At 37.6% G+C, this 14,749-nt stretch overlaps 1 protein-coding gene across 2 annotated transcripts in view; it reads left to right on the top strand.

Annotated features, from left to right (window-relative positions):
* fkbp10a (FKBP prolyl isomerase 10a) overlaps positions 1-14,749 on the top strand; it is a 400,035-nt gene that overhangs the window by 130,957 nt on the left and 254,329 nt on the right. For both annotated transcript variants that reach the window (XM_079878975.1, XM_079878976.1), the window contains exon 2: positions 5,159-5,307. In XM_079878975.1, coding sequence (XP_079735101.1) covers positions 5,159-5,307 — 149 coding nt within the window. The remainder of the gene's footprint in view (positions 1-5,158; positions 5,308-14,749) is intronic.

The raw sequence follows: 14,749 nt of genomic DNA, 5'->3' as shown, positions 1-14,749 counted from the left end.
ATTAATTAAACAAAGTAATGTTAATATACTGTTCCCTTAACTTAACGTACGTTATGGCTGCCCTTCCCTTCAAACACAATTTAGGCCTTAGGCTATACGGTTTTAAATGTACGATTATAAATATCCACACAAAAACAACAAATATGTTTACGTTGTCAGAATGTTGTACATAATACGTTTTTGTTGATAAACTTGAACATCTAAAATTTAACATATTCTGTGACGAGTGAACTTGACGTACGCTTAACTTTCCCTCGGACATACTTGTTAACTTATAAAACATTTCTAAATACCAATCACAAATACGTCTCAGGACATAAAAACACAAAAACATTGATTATGTTTTACATTTTTGTTGTTATATTACGTCTGAAAAGGATCATTTATTCAGTGCCACTTACCTGAAGCATGAACTTGACAAAATGTCTCCCGCAGTACCGCAGCCGCTGCCTGGTCAAATCTGCAAGGTTAAATGAGCTGTATCTGTAGTAGATTGAGTTCATTCTAGCAATTCCAGTGTTACCACTAGGGGTTGTATATGCTTGTGTTGTGGGAATTACCTGTTGCTGCAGTGTTTGGTTCTGTGGGATAGCCAGGTCGAGCTGATGTAATCCTGTAAAATAAGAGCAGTTATTAGTAAACCTACCCACTTGCATTCCTCTCTCTTGTGTGGTCTTTTCATACCAAGTTACCACAGTATCCTTCCGCAAAATCAAATGAGCTATATTCCAGATCCTTCTGTGAAGTCAAATGAGCCATATTCCAGCTCCTTCCAATCTCTATAAATGTAGCGATGTGCTTTTATTTGATATTTATTGCCAAAAAATAAGACGGCTTAAATTCAAGATTTGAACAATAAAGGTTTTATCAATGTGTTGTAGGATCCATACGCTGATTCCGCTCAGTTATGCCGACCGAGTCTATGCAGAAACGAAACAAGCATATAGCTGGCCTTAATAGCCTACTTATAGCAAATTATTGGCTAGATTTGTGTTTATTAGTCCAGTCAACATTAGCCATCCTAAATGTTGAAAATATCCCGTAATTTTTTTTTTTTTTCAAATATACGTTTGCAGACTTAATATAATATGTCTTCTTAACTAACCCCAAGCATGAATATTAGTTCAACTTAAATAGTTTTGCTCTTCCAACATTTTATTAATTGCCGTTTTTACAGTGTATTAGGAAACTACTTGTCATCCAGTTTTTTTATATCAGCTATGCATTCCGTTCATTTTGTGAATTGGTAAGTTTTGTCAGGGCGTGAAGAAATATAGAGCTGAGTATCATCAGCATAACAGTAAAAACTAATGCCATGCTTCCTAATTATATCTCCCAAGGGTAGCATGTACAGAGTGAACAGCAACAGTCCTAGTTCTGAGCCTTGTGGTACTCCATACTGAACTTGTGATCATTAAGACATCTCTTCCTTTACTGCTACAAACTGATAACGGTCAGATAAGTATGATTTAAACTATGCTAATGCAGTTCCACTAATGCCAACATAATTTTCAAGTCTATTTAAAAGAATGCTGTGACTAATACTATCAACTCAAGGTCGAAATTGTAGGTGTAATTTGGTGAAAATAAGAGCCTCGCGCAGTTGTTCCAGTGCAGAAGGAACTAACGGCAGCGGATATCTGTTCTTGAATGTAATGGAATTGAGGCTGCGGTAATCAATGCAGGGTCTAAGGGGACCATCTTTTTCCTCATCAAAGAAGAATCCTGTTGCCGCAAGAAACGTGGAAGGGCGTATGAAACCTGAAGCTAATGCCACCTCAATATAATTCTCCATGGCCTGAGTCTCAGGAAGTGACAGTGGGTATATTTTGCTTTTAGGGGGAGCAGCATTTGGCAGGAGTTCAATGGCGCAATCCCAAGGACGGTGAGGGGGCAGTTGGGTTGCTTTGGCCCTGCTATTCTCTGCATAATCTTAGTGGAAACTTGGACATCAGGACTTTAAATAATAGTGGAGAGACATGGCAGAGTAATCTCAGACTTAAAACAATGTAGTTGACAATAATTTAACCACTTGATGAGATCACCTTGTTCCCAGGAAATGTGAGGATCATGAATGGTTAGCCACAGATGACCCAGGATGATTTGGTTCTTAGGGGAGAGAATATCACATATAACAAAATATTTTCTGAGTGGAACAGACCAATGCGTAGAGTTGGGGGGAATGGTTTGTTTTGTGATACCGGTTCCTATAGGTTTATTACCACCGGTTGTGATGTTTATGAATGGTGTACATGATATGGTTGGTATATTGAGTGCTGTGACGAGTTCATGATGGATCAAGTTTACCTCAGAGTCCACTAACGCTGTAACACAGTTCAGTAGGTCATTATAATCAATTGCTATCGGTAGTGTGAAACTCTGATGAAATGATACAGAAGAAATTTCCTTACTCATTTGAAACGTGGGTACCTTGGCAGACTTGGGCTTATCGGGACATGCAGCACACTGATGACCTGATTGTCCACAGTAGAAACAGAGCCTTTCATATCGATGTCATAGATGCTCTTCCGATGATATTTCAGTATAGCCTATTTGCATAGGCTCTGGTTGTATAGCAGTTGAGTGACTCTGGGATTATTACAAATGATGTACTGCTTTCCTGTTGCAGGAAATGCCAAGGTCATGGGTTCGATTCCCAGGGAAAGCAAGAACTATAAAGAATGTAAATGTGTTCCTTGAAATGCAATGTAAGTCGCTTTGGATAAAAGCGTCTGCCAAATGCATAAATGTAAAATGTAACTGATAACTAAGTATTCCTGAGCCCATGTTGTGATTTCCATTACAGTAGCATTCCTGTATGTGATGCAGTGCCGTCTAAGGGCCTGAAGATCACGGGCATCCAGTATGGTTTTCCAGCCTTGACCCTTACGCACAGATATTGTTCCAGATTCTCTGAATCTTTGGTTTGCAATTTTTCTCTGAGAAACTCCTTTCTGATATTGCGCCACTATTTTTCGCCGCAGCATTGGGGAAATTGGTGATCCTCTGCCCATCTTGGCTTCTGAGAGACACTGCCACTCTGAGAGGCTCTTTTTATACCCAATCATGTTGCCAATTGACCTAATAAGTTGCAAATTGGTCCTCCAGCTGTTCCTTATATGTACATTTAACTTTTCCGGCCTCTTATTGCTACCTGTCCCAACTTTTTTGAAATGTGTAGCTCTCATAAATTCCAAAATGAGCCAATATTTGGCATGACATTTCAAAATGTCTCACTTTCAACATTTGATATGTTATCTATATTCTATTGTGAATAAAATATAAGTTTATGAGATTTGTAAATTATTCCATTCCTTTTTTACTCACAATTTGTACAGTGTCCCAACTTTTTCTGATTTGTTGTTGTACCTATTATGCTGGGTTAGACCCTCCTCTGAAGTAGGAGCTAATTTTGTTCCCCAAAAGGCATCCATAAAACTAAAATCGTTCCCATTTCCTACGGTGCGAACACGCCAAAAAGTGGGAACTTCCTCCATTACTTCTCGGAACTATGAAAAGATTCCTCCGGTGTGAAAGCCCCTATTAAACCTTTCACTCAGATATGCAGCTCTGCAGCTCTGCATATCTTCATGTGTTCATGTCCTCATGCTGAAAACACTGAGCATCACGCATACTTGAGTATGGAGTAGATGAAACAGCACATCTCATTCACACAGAGACATGCAGAACAAGCAGATTACATATTGATATAGCAATATTTTTGCATTTTAATATTCACAGACCATAATTTGATTTATTGTACAGCTCTACTGTCGATTTATCCATCCATCCATCAATTTGTGGGTTTTACATGACATCTACATTATACTGTAAATTCTAGGGCTGCCCCTGACTAGTGGGCATGCCTTTAGAGAGAAATCCAACTTTCATGCGTATTACAGAATCAGAGAGTATTCGTTTTCGAATTTGAATTGGTTTGTTTTTAAAGTAGACATTTTAAGTTTCTGCAGATATATTTCTCAATGCCGTTTCAGTTTCGTTTTAAATAAATTTATTTTAGCTTGATGTTTGTATGTTGTTTATGAATACCAGATTGTTTCAAAGCAGCTTTACAGAGATAACAGGAAAATAATGCAAAAATGTTTGTTTCCAGAAGAAAATAGCGTCACAGTCTAGATTAAGTAAGTTCACTGATGTTTCATTTTTGTTTTAAAAAAAGTTATTAATTTAGTTAATTTACCGGTTCATTTAGTTCATTATATAGCCGCTCTGGAGTAAACTATGTCATCATCCAGCTCAGTTCAGTTTTTGTATTATAGTGTCAATGCAGGCAGATCAATATTAATGTTGTTGAATATAAAATTAAATGTTAAATGTAATGTCCCCATTCAGCCCAATTTGTGTTTTATTTTATAGTTTAATATATAGTTTTTTAGCTACTTATTTTTCATTGTTGTTTCTGTTCTGAATACTGTTCAATTTAAAGGATTTGTTGTGGAGTGAGGGGAACTAAAATAGTATAGGCATAGTATTTATAATGTTTGTAAATGTTTATTTTTATTTACCGGTATTTAATATACATAAAAATTAATGTAATTGTTTGCAATTACGAGGTTAAGTGGTGTTTTTGTAATAAGATCAATTTCTCTTTCATGAGATACTCCCTCTTCTTTGCCGGGTTATGTTTCTCCATGTTATAAATCATAAGGGAAGGCTTCTAAACCATGAATTTTTAGGGGCGTGATATTTAAATGACGATTGTTTTCCACTGAACACATTTATCAACATACGATCATTCGTATGATGGGATTGGCGGCATACGAATGTTTCATAAATCACACGTGAACCCTGTTGTAAGATGATTTCTTTGCTCGGATCGGCTCTCATTTCTATGTTAGATCGATAAATGAGGCCCACTAACTCCATTTATCGTTCACTTTGATCTTTGAAACTTTGCAGAACTTTTGCACTCACAAACAGCTATATAACACACTACATAAAAGGTAATATCCGAAAAGCATCATAGGGGAAAAGCATCACTTCAATGTAATTGCAAAGCTCTATGTGTACTGTCAAGGAAGGTAAATTGTTTTTCTTGTAATCATCCCTTCCCCTACTTTTTTTTTCTCTCTCTCTCTCTCTCTCTCTCTCTCTCTCTCTCTCTCTCTCTCTCTCTCTCTCTCTCTCTCTCTCTCAGCCTGGATAAGGGTTTTCCATTCGTGGGGCAGGTGGGTGTGGAATCTAAAGTCATTCCAGGTTTGGATAAAGGAGTTCAGGGCATGTGTGTAAATGAGCGAAGGAAGATCACCGTACCTCCTCATCTGGCTTATGGAGTCTTGGGAGCTGGTAACAATGTCTTTTGTTTTTTCGCCTTAATAAATCAACTATTTTCCTAGTATGACAGAGAGGCCAAAAAAGGCTATACATATCCCCAATTTTATCCCCAATCCCCAATGGTCCTCCTGCTATGGATTTGTTATTTGATTCATTATAATGACTGATTTATTAAAGTTATTTACAAATGATTATTTTATCCTCTTGCAATAAACAAAATTCATTAACTATCACCATAGAATTAGAAATAGTAATAAGATATTTGACAAAATTGTGGATTGCTGTATATTTAGGGTTCCAATTGCCCTCATTTTTATGTCTCTCGTCCTGGAGTTAGACAGATAGACAACACACTCTTTCTAACACATGGGCTTTTGGGAGAATCCTGCTTTATACATTGAGACTGTTTACCCATTTGTTTAGCCACAATTAATTTAACATTTAAAAAAAGAAAGGTAACACTTTATTTTGATAGTCCGTTCGTTGAGACTATACTAGTTATTAGTAGCCATTCAGTAGCTTGTCAACAGTGCATCAGTTGACATTCAACAACACTGTTTCAACAGACAAGTAACATACGTTCAACTGACTGCCTATAGACTATAAGGTACAATGCAAGTGTTAATCTACAGATTTTACAAAAAAGTGCCTGTTGACTGTCAATGTTATTTTGCAACAGGTTATTAACCAATTGGTGACTAACTTTCAATTGTCAACTAACTTTCTGTAGATTGAGTACCAACAACTCAAGATCAATCTGTCAGTTAAATGTCAACAGTCATGTCAGCATATGAAGTATATGATACTGTATATCCTACTCAAGGGGTCTCATGTGCATCAAATTAATGATTATTTTAGCTGATTTAAAACTGTTTTTAAAAATGTTTTAACCATTTGTAGATAATCTGTTGATAGTCAACTAAAGATTAGATATGTTGCTTGTCAACAAATAAATTGTTTATGATCAGTAGACTATTAATAGACATTATCCACTAAGTGTTAGTAGATACATTTTAGGACTATCTAATTAAAGTGAAAAACAGTTTATATCAGTAGAAAGTCTATAACCTATCAACAGATTGAAAACATACTTTTTTTGTACGTTTGGATAGATGCTGAAACATATGATACAGACATGTCTGCAACGTAGAATTATTACGAATTCACAGCTACAAAACGTTTACGAATCATAAAGATATCTGTATCATTTCCCTTATACTGTTTTATAGATAAATGTAGGTTCCCTTAACCCTACTCCCAAACCTAAATATAAATTACTCATCTTATACAGAATATAAAAAGAATAAAACACTTTATGGACAGAGATGTGTAGGGAAATGCCAGTTTTATTAATAGCATTAAAATATATTTTGAGCCACTAACATTAATCCTACTCCTGCCCCTAAACCTACCCATAACCATTTCTTAAAACTATGCAGGCTAAAATTATGAAGAAAAACAACAGATGTGTAATCATAATAATTTATTGCGAAAATGTAAATCAGTACCAAAAGTCGCTCAAATGACGATGTGTTGCAGTCCTCTCTGGCAGTATATAATAGTTTTGTATAAGGGACAGAGCAGAATTTAAGTTATTAATCCATGAAAACGTTAACCCAGCTTCCCTCTGCGTGAAGACGGCGCGCGCGCTTCTGCATTTCAATGTTGTTTCAACTGAAACACGGCATGCTGCAATCTGTGACGAAGCAGGCGAGAGCCAATGAGCGTTTGATATCACTGCCGTAAAACATGTCGAGAAAACGCCTTTTGTGTCTCACCGTAACCTTAAATAAACTAAATGTTACAAAATGGTTAAACGATTAAAGAAGGTATTGTTAAGGGTTTAAACTATAGTCTTGTCTCTTAATCCTCCGAGGCGAGTTTGCAGCAGGAACAGAGATTATTTCTTAAATGAGTAACTGTTATAACGTTAAACTGCATTTAATAAATGCGATTTTCTGTAAAACTTACTGTCATGAAAGGCTAAATGTATTAATTAATAATTATTGTTATTTGTTGTTTATAACTTTTGATCTTGGCCTCGGGCATTTGAAATGATGTAGACTATTGAGAGTTTTCTCATTTGGAATGCTCAATAGAATTTTTTTCACATAATCAGATGGTTCAGATGTGATCGTGATATCCTAGTAAATAATGGGTTGTATTATTTATTTTTTATTTAATAAAAGTGATTTTTTTTCTCTGATGTGCTGGCCATAGTGTTTGTTCTACTTCAGTCAGGTCAGGTATATGCAATCTGTTGATAGGTTATAGACTTTCTACTGATATCAACTGTCTTTCACTTTAATTAGATAGTCCTAAAAGATATCTACTAACACTTAGTGGATAATGTCTATTAATAGTCAACTGATCATAAACAATATATTAATCTGTTGATAGGTTATAGACTTTCTACTGATATAAACTCTTTTTCACTTTAATTAGATAGTCCTAAAATATATCTACTAACGCTTAGTTGAGAATGTCTATTAATAGTCTACTGATCATAAACAATTTCTTTGTTGACAAGCAACAAATAAGCAACTACATGTAATCTTTAGTTGACTATCAACAGATTATCTACAAATGGTTAAAACATTTTTAAAAACAGTTTTAAATCAGCTAAAATAATCATTAATTTGATGCACATGAGACCCCTTGAGTAGGATATACAGTACTTCATATGCTGACATGACTGTTGACATTTAACTGACAGATTGATCTTGAGTTGTTGGTACTCAATCTACAGAAAGTTAGTTGACAATTGAAAGTTAGTCACCAATTGGTTAATAACCTGTTGCAAAATAACATTGACAGTCAACAGGCACTTTTTTGTAAAATCTGTAGATTAACACTTGAATTGTACCTTATAGTCTATAGGCAGTCAGTTGAACGTATGTTACTTGTCTGTTGAAACAGTGTTGTTGAATGTCAACTGATGCACTGTTGACAAGCTACTGAATGGCTATTAATAACTAGTATAGTCTCAACGAACGGACTATCAAAATAAAGTGTTACCAAAAGGAAATCTAAACTTGACAATTTTATTTTATTTTATAACATAAACAGGGCTTGACATTAACTTTTTTGCTCACTAGCCAGTGTGGCTAGTGGTTTTCCAATGTTACTAGGCACACAGCATTTTTACTAGCCACATTTTTGTTGTTGTGAAAAAAAGTTGACTATGGCGTGCTAAAATGTATTTGATTTACAACCCTTTTAAATGTAAAACCACTGTACACACCCAAATCAAGACTACATAAATATCTAACAATACAGGTCATTATCATTAGCTCTGATAAGGTTGTGTGTAAAGCTCATTTTTTAAAATAAAACCATGTATGTCGCCACATAGCTCCACCGGCATACGACATAACTCCAGCAGGGCAGCTAGCTGTCTCTTCATTTCTGTGTTGTCGGTCACTAGCGCGCAAGCGCAAGGCAACACTGTGTGCATGTAATACTCATTAGGGCTGTCAAAATTGCTCAAAAATGACGTTTGAATATTCCCTCTAAAAAAAAGCACATAGCCTATATTCAAACTATTCGAACATCTGGTTGTGCATTTTGTCAATGACGCGCATTACGTCAATAACAGGACAAATTAATACAAAGAGACATAACTACCTGTATAGGTAGTTTATTTAAGTTTAAACATATTTGGCAACGTATTACCTGCACAAAAACAAGTAAATCAACTAATGGCCAAGACCGCAGACCTCACTCTCGCTCGCTCACTCGCAGGCACTCTTTCTCTCTCTCACCTCTCACGAATAGAGCGTCTGGCGCGAGTGATTTCAATGTTAAGTCAATGTAAAGACGCGAATAAGCGCGTCTGGAGGTCTTGCTGCGCGAATGAGGCGCTCTCTGCGCATCACGGTTTAAATGAACAACAACAATAAGCAAATGTTGAGTGCTGATCAAGAGTTTTGTGCAAGCAATTTAAGGTCGTGACTCTTATATAGCAGGCTTCATTCAGTGATTGAAACAAATATTATTAACTTTAATTGAAGTTTTACAGTATATAGAACCGACATTGAACGCTCCGAGCGAGCTGTGCTGTGGTAAACGGAACTTTTCCTTGTCATGAAACGGTAAATAATCAAACCAGTGGAAGCCTGCAGTGCATGAAAATGCTGTATCTAACATACTTTATTCATGCAATATCTATTCAGTCAGTACAGTAGCCTACACTTTAGTAATGTTTCTGTTTAACGTTAAGATCTTCCTGTTACCTGTCCCTGATCCCTCACGCAGCGCGTGCACTCGCAAAGCAGACAGCCGCGCCTCTGCTACCGCGGGCGTTTTCCACATTCGAATATTAATTTTAACCTTTGAAATTCTGTTTTTTAAAACTATTCGAATATATATTCGAATTTAGAATATTCATTGACAGCCCTAATACTCATTGGAGTTGTAGTGTCGTAGTGTCACACTTATTTCAGATGACTACAATTATTCAACCCGCCAAAGTGGCTAGTTGGAGTGACTATGTTACCCGCCGCGAGCAAAATCCACCCGCATTTGGCGGGTTGGCGGGTGTTAATGTCAAGCCCTGAACATAAATATAGCCATATCCAAATTAAATACGGTAACACTTTAGAATAGTTCCATCATTAATGAATAACTACACAGTAACAAATGAGTAACACAATATTAACACTCTAGTAACTACTATTAACTAACAAGAAACTCTGATTAATGAATGAGTAAGTAATAGTGCTCAGTTGAATGAGGCAGTTCACTATACTAATCAATAACTATTGTTTTTTTTCATACCTCACAGAGGACTACTAAGGACTAGGGATGTACCAAAATTCCAGTAGTCGGTACCGATACCATTAAAATTTTACGGTTCTCGTTACCAATTTCAGTACCACAGCAAAATCTGTTGGAACTATTTTTCTATTTTATTGAACTATTTAAAAAAAATATTAAATTAAATTCAATTACTTTATTTATGACGGTAATCATAATTAAATAATACATATAAGCATTAAAGGCTACATACTCTTTAAACGTAAATATTGCTTATAAAAAAAAAATCCCATGGAAACGTAGCTAAATCTACTGTACAGTAACCTAATATAATTATTTATGTCAATTTCTTCAAGTTAAACCGGACTTTTATTTTGACGGGTTGCTGTGAAGACCTTTGAGTTTCTGTAGTCCGGTGGTGTAGTGAAAATACCGTTACTGAGATGATTGGCCTAGGAGCCCTCGGAAAAAAATGTTGTAACATGTCATATTAGAAGTATATCATTATCAATGAAATATGCTTAAAAACACAGCGATTTTCAAATTCCTGCACAAGATAAAGTATTCAAATGAATCCCAAAGTAAACATTTTATATGTTTATTTATGTTTATGAACATAATGTATTTTTGTTATGTATTTTTACATAACAAAAGCTTCAATACATGTTAAAGTATTAGCAATATGGTCTTTATTGGCCCTGTAATTGATCATTATGAGTTGTTACAGTTGCATTTGCAAAGAGGTGAGCAGTCTAGACTTGCTTTGCCACATTTGCAGGTGAAACAATCCCCCTTACAGCAACATTTGATAAGTTCTCTGCAGGCTGTGGGGACTTCTGGAAGTGTCATCCAAATTGGTTCCCAAGACCCTGATTCCTTGGTCCATCCATAGTCCCTTGGAGAAGGAATACCTTGCTGTGAGAGTGTGCTGGTCGCCCAGATTCCAGTCTGATAAACTGCCCGTCTGATGTGCTGCAGTAGAGTATCTTGGGTGGGTGGCAGTTTCTCCATTGTCCTACTCCCATGGCAGAAGAGTTCTTTCCTCTTCTGGACAATGGAGCTTGAAGGACTGGACTTGTCATACAAGATGACAGTCAGTCTCTCCAGCTTTTGGAACTGCCATGAAGCAGCATCTAATTTTTGGAATGGATTTCTGGCAAGGGAAGCAAATACTTCAGTGGCTTCATCATAGGCTTGCCAGGCCCGCCAAACTGACTTCTTACCGTTCCCAGTGAAAGCAGATGTTGTATCACACCCTGAATAGGCATGGAACATCAACAGTGCTTGAGACAGGTCCTTACCCAGACTTTTACATATGCTATTGACATGGTAAAATCTGTACTTTTTGCCCATGCCAAAAGCCACCCAGATGTCAGTCAAAGGTTGAATCACAAGTAAATCATGGAATAAACCTGCAAGAATCACAATGACATCAGTGTCCACAGTACGCACATGGACAGTGTTTGCTCCTTTCTTATTCATTGGATCACGTAGGAAATCCATCCAATTGCCTGGCAGCTTTGTTTGGCCAGACACTTTCCTGCGTACACCTTGACCCCTCTTTTGACGTGTGGACTCCTTCAGACTGTCCGAGATGTATGCATCCCATACAATATCCAACCTTTGTGTATCCTGTAGCTGCCTCTGCAGGTAAGGGATGAAAACATTACTTGCATATTCATTAAATGTGTTCACTGTATTAGTAGACAGACTGTGGACAATGACCGCTCCATCCAAGATTTTGCAGTCAAAGCATGAGGGTGGCTGTGATTGCCCAGGGAGCTCAAGGCATTGAAGTAAGTCAGACTTTGTGCCTGGCAGGTGAAGCTTTCCAAAGTCAGAGAGGGAAGGAGGGAAGGACTGTACTTCATGTGCAAAGAATTCATCCAAATCACTCTCACGACTTTGCATTGCAATATACAGCTGACCGAATAGTGTCACGTTGTTCTGGAGCATTTTAATCTTCTTCCCATGTGTAGATAATGTCTTGCGTCGAGTTTGCTTGAAGAGTTGCAAGGAATTCCTCTTGATTGGATCATGGATGGATTGGCTGCGATCAGTAAGCACCTTTGTGACAAACTGTTGATATTGTTTCTTGCCTGTGTCTTCTAAGATGAACACTGTTTTAGCCACAGATTCATCTGCACAGTTACAGCTGTCAAGAGGGACTAGATCTTTAAAATCATCCAAGAAAGGGTTGCCCATTCTTTTAATAGTTTCAGACAGGTTGGCTACATGTCTTTGAAATGTCTTCTGTGTGGAAAGACACTGTTCATGATGCTGGAAGTTCTTAGGATTATCTATGTCATTTTCAGGAAGAAAGTCCTCTTCAAATTCTTTCAGCAATCTTCCCAACTCTGGTCCAGAGATCATCCATCGTCTGAAAGCATTTGGGTTTTCTGTGAGACCAACTGCACCACCGCAACCTTTCACAATCTTATTCTCTTGTTCATGAGCTTGGTCGAAAGGTATTGCAGAGAACTTGTTGTATGTCTTTGAGAGAACCCAGTGTGAATGCTTTTCAAACTCATCCTTGATGGTACTGGGCAAAGACTTCATGTCCCTGATGTGGACAGACACCCATCTTGCATAGTTTGTATGGTCCAAGGCAAAAAAATAGAGGGATGAGTTCTTCTAAAACTTCTACATATAGAAGGAAGTTCTTCTCTCTGTGAGCTCTGACAAAAATGAGAATGAGGGTTTCATATCTTAGTATTAGATCCCAATACATGAAAGTTGGACTCTTCTTCAGCATGTAATTTCTCCAAGTGATAAAGGTATCTTCATCTTTGGGGCCAGCAATAAGCCTAAAAGCTTCCTGCTGTAGATTGTGAAGCGACAGTAGAGTGACTTGGTGGGCATGCCTGGTGCGAGTTAGGTGTGCTGCTTTCAGAAATGAATCAGCCTTTCCAGAAGATGCTACTTCTGCTTCAGTGAGTGCTGTCGTCCAACCAGAGCACTCTAAGAGGTCGCCAAGTGTATTCCAGAGGGCCATTTCTGTGTGTAATCCACCTAGCATAACTACATGAACTCTTTCACCATATGTATCTGGCCATTTCCATTGCACTAACTTTGCCAGAGCGAAAAGAGGCTGGTCAAATGTAGTAACTGGGATTTGTCCAGGATTAAGAAATTCAATAGCTTGTCTAAGAAAATTCATGCCATGTTTAATCATGGCTGGAGTGGCAGATTTATCATAAAACAGAGGAAGGAGTGCACATTTTGCTGGGGGGTCTTCCACCAATGGTTGCATAGAAGCATGATATGCAGACCATGCAACTGCATCATCACTGTCTAGTTCTCTCTTCTCTAGAAGTGGCAGTGTATGATTGACCCACTTGTTTTCCTCTTCTCTAGCATTATCCAATAAACCCATAGCTGTAACTACATTACACTCTGGCACTGAAACAGAAGTATTTTTCAGAGCTACAGCGGGGACAGTGGCAAAAGTGTCAGGAAGAGCTTTATTTTTATTTTCAAAAGGTGGTATCATAATGGGTGGTCTCTGTACACCACAGTCATCCTTAGTTGGAAACTGAAACATGCTGATTCCAGTACCATGAAAGGAGCCTACAGAAGTGGTTGAACTTGGGTCATAGTCAAGGTTATCAAGGGCACCAACTGTGAAGAGCCCTTTCCGGAGACAACATGGAACCACAACACCATCAACTTCAAAGCGTTCACATGTGGCTTTAGCAAGCCAGTCTTCAATTTGAATAACTCTGTCATATGAAATGCTAATACCTGTTTGGTTTAATTGCTGGACCAGTTGCTTGCTTCTGGTTTGTACATGTACATTAAGGCCTATGTAAATAGGGAGTGGTGGTTCACGTTCAAGGCTGTGTCTGGTCATCCTAGCAGTGGGTGTTGCCCTTTTCTTTGTGTTATAAAGAATGTCTTGTCCAATTGTGAGGCAAACCTGAGACTCACATTTCTCTTGATCTTTCAAGTTGGAGCCATTCATTATCATCAAGATAAGAGACTTTAGGCTTGAAGGAAGTGAGGTTTCTTGACATCTTTCTGGGAAGGAGCCAGTGAATTTGAAGCCTGTATGGTTGAATATGTCATTTCTAATAATCTTCGCAGCTTTTGCCAGGATGAGAGCGTCTTCATCAAAATCTCTCTCAAATCTCTCAGAGCTTCCCTTAGCATATTTCTCATGCCCTCCTTGAAAACAAGAACTGTATTCCTTCCATCAAATTGTTCTTGTGCATCTGGAAAGCATTGAAGCAAATTATTTTTCAATCTGGTTTTGTTGACTTGCTTCCTGACACCCAGTTCCTGAAGTCGATTTACATACAAAGAGTGGAGCTCAGATAGCATAAAGAGAAGGACTCCAGAATCAACACATTTTTCAACGTAGTCCTGAAGTTCAATGAAAGCACGAGACTCATTCATTTTTTCATCTATGTTTTCTGGACATTGGTTGCTCTTACTAGCGAGTCCACGGTAGCAATTTCTCAGCTTTACAAGGCATGGTAAATGGTATTTTGCCTCAATTGCAATTAAATCTCCTCCAATTATCCTTGTCATAAGCCTTGTGTCCTTAAGTTCAGTGATCATGGTTCGGATATTCCTGTCAGTATCAAATGTTGATACTTCATGGAGAGCACCTTGATCTATGCCACCCTCACAGAAGAAGCACTTTCGAACATCCAGTCGTTGGTGTTTCATTGGCTTTCCCCCTCCAGATTCA

Source organism: Squalius cephalus (genome assembly GCF_949319135.1).
Source record: "Squalius cephalus genome assembly, chromosome: 8".
Classification (NCBI taxonomy): domain Eukaryota; kingdom Metazoa; phylum Chordata; class Actinopteri; order Cypriniformes; family Leuciscidae; genus Squalius; species Squalius cephalus.
This window is presented reverse-complemented; position numbering and strand designations above follow the sequence as displayed.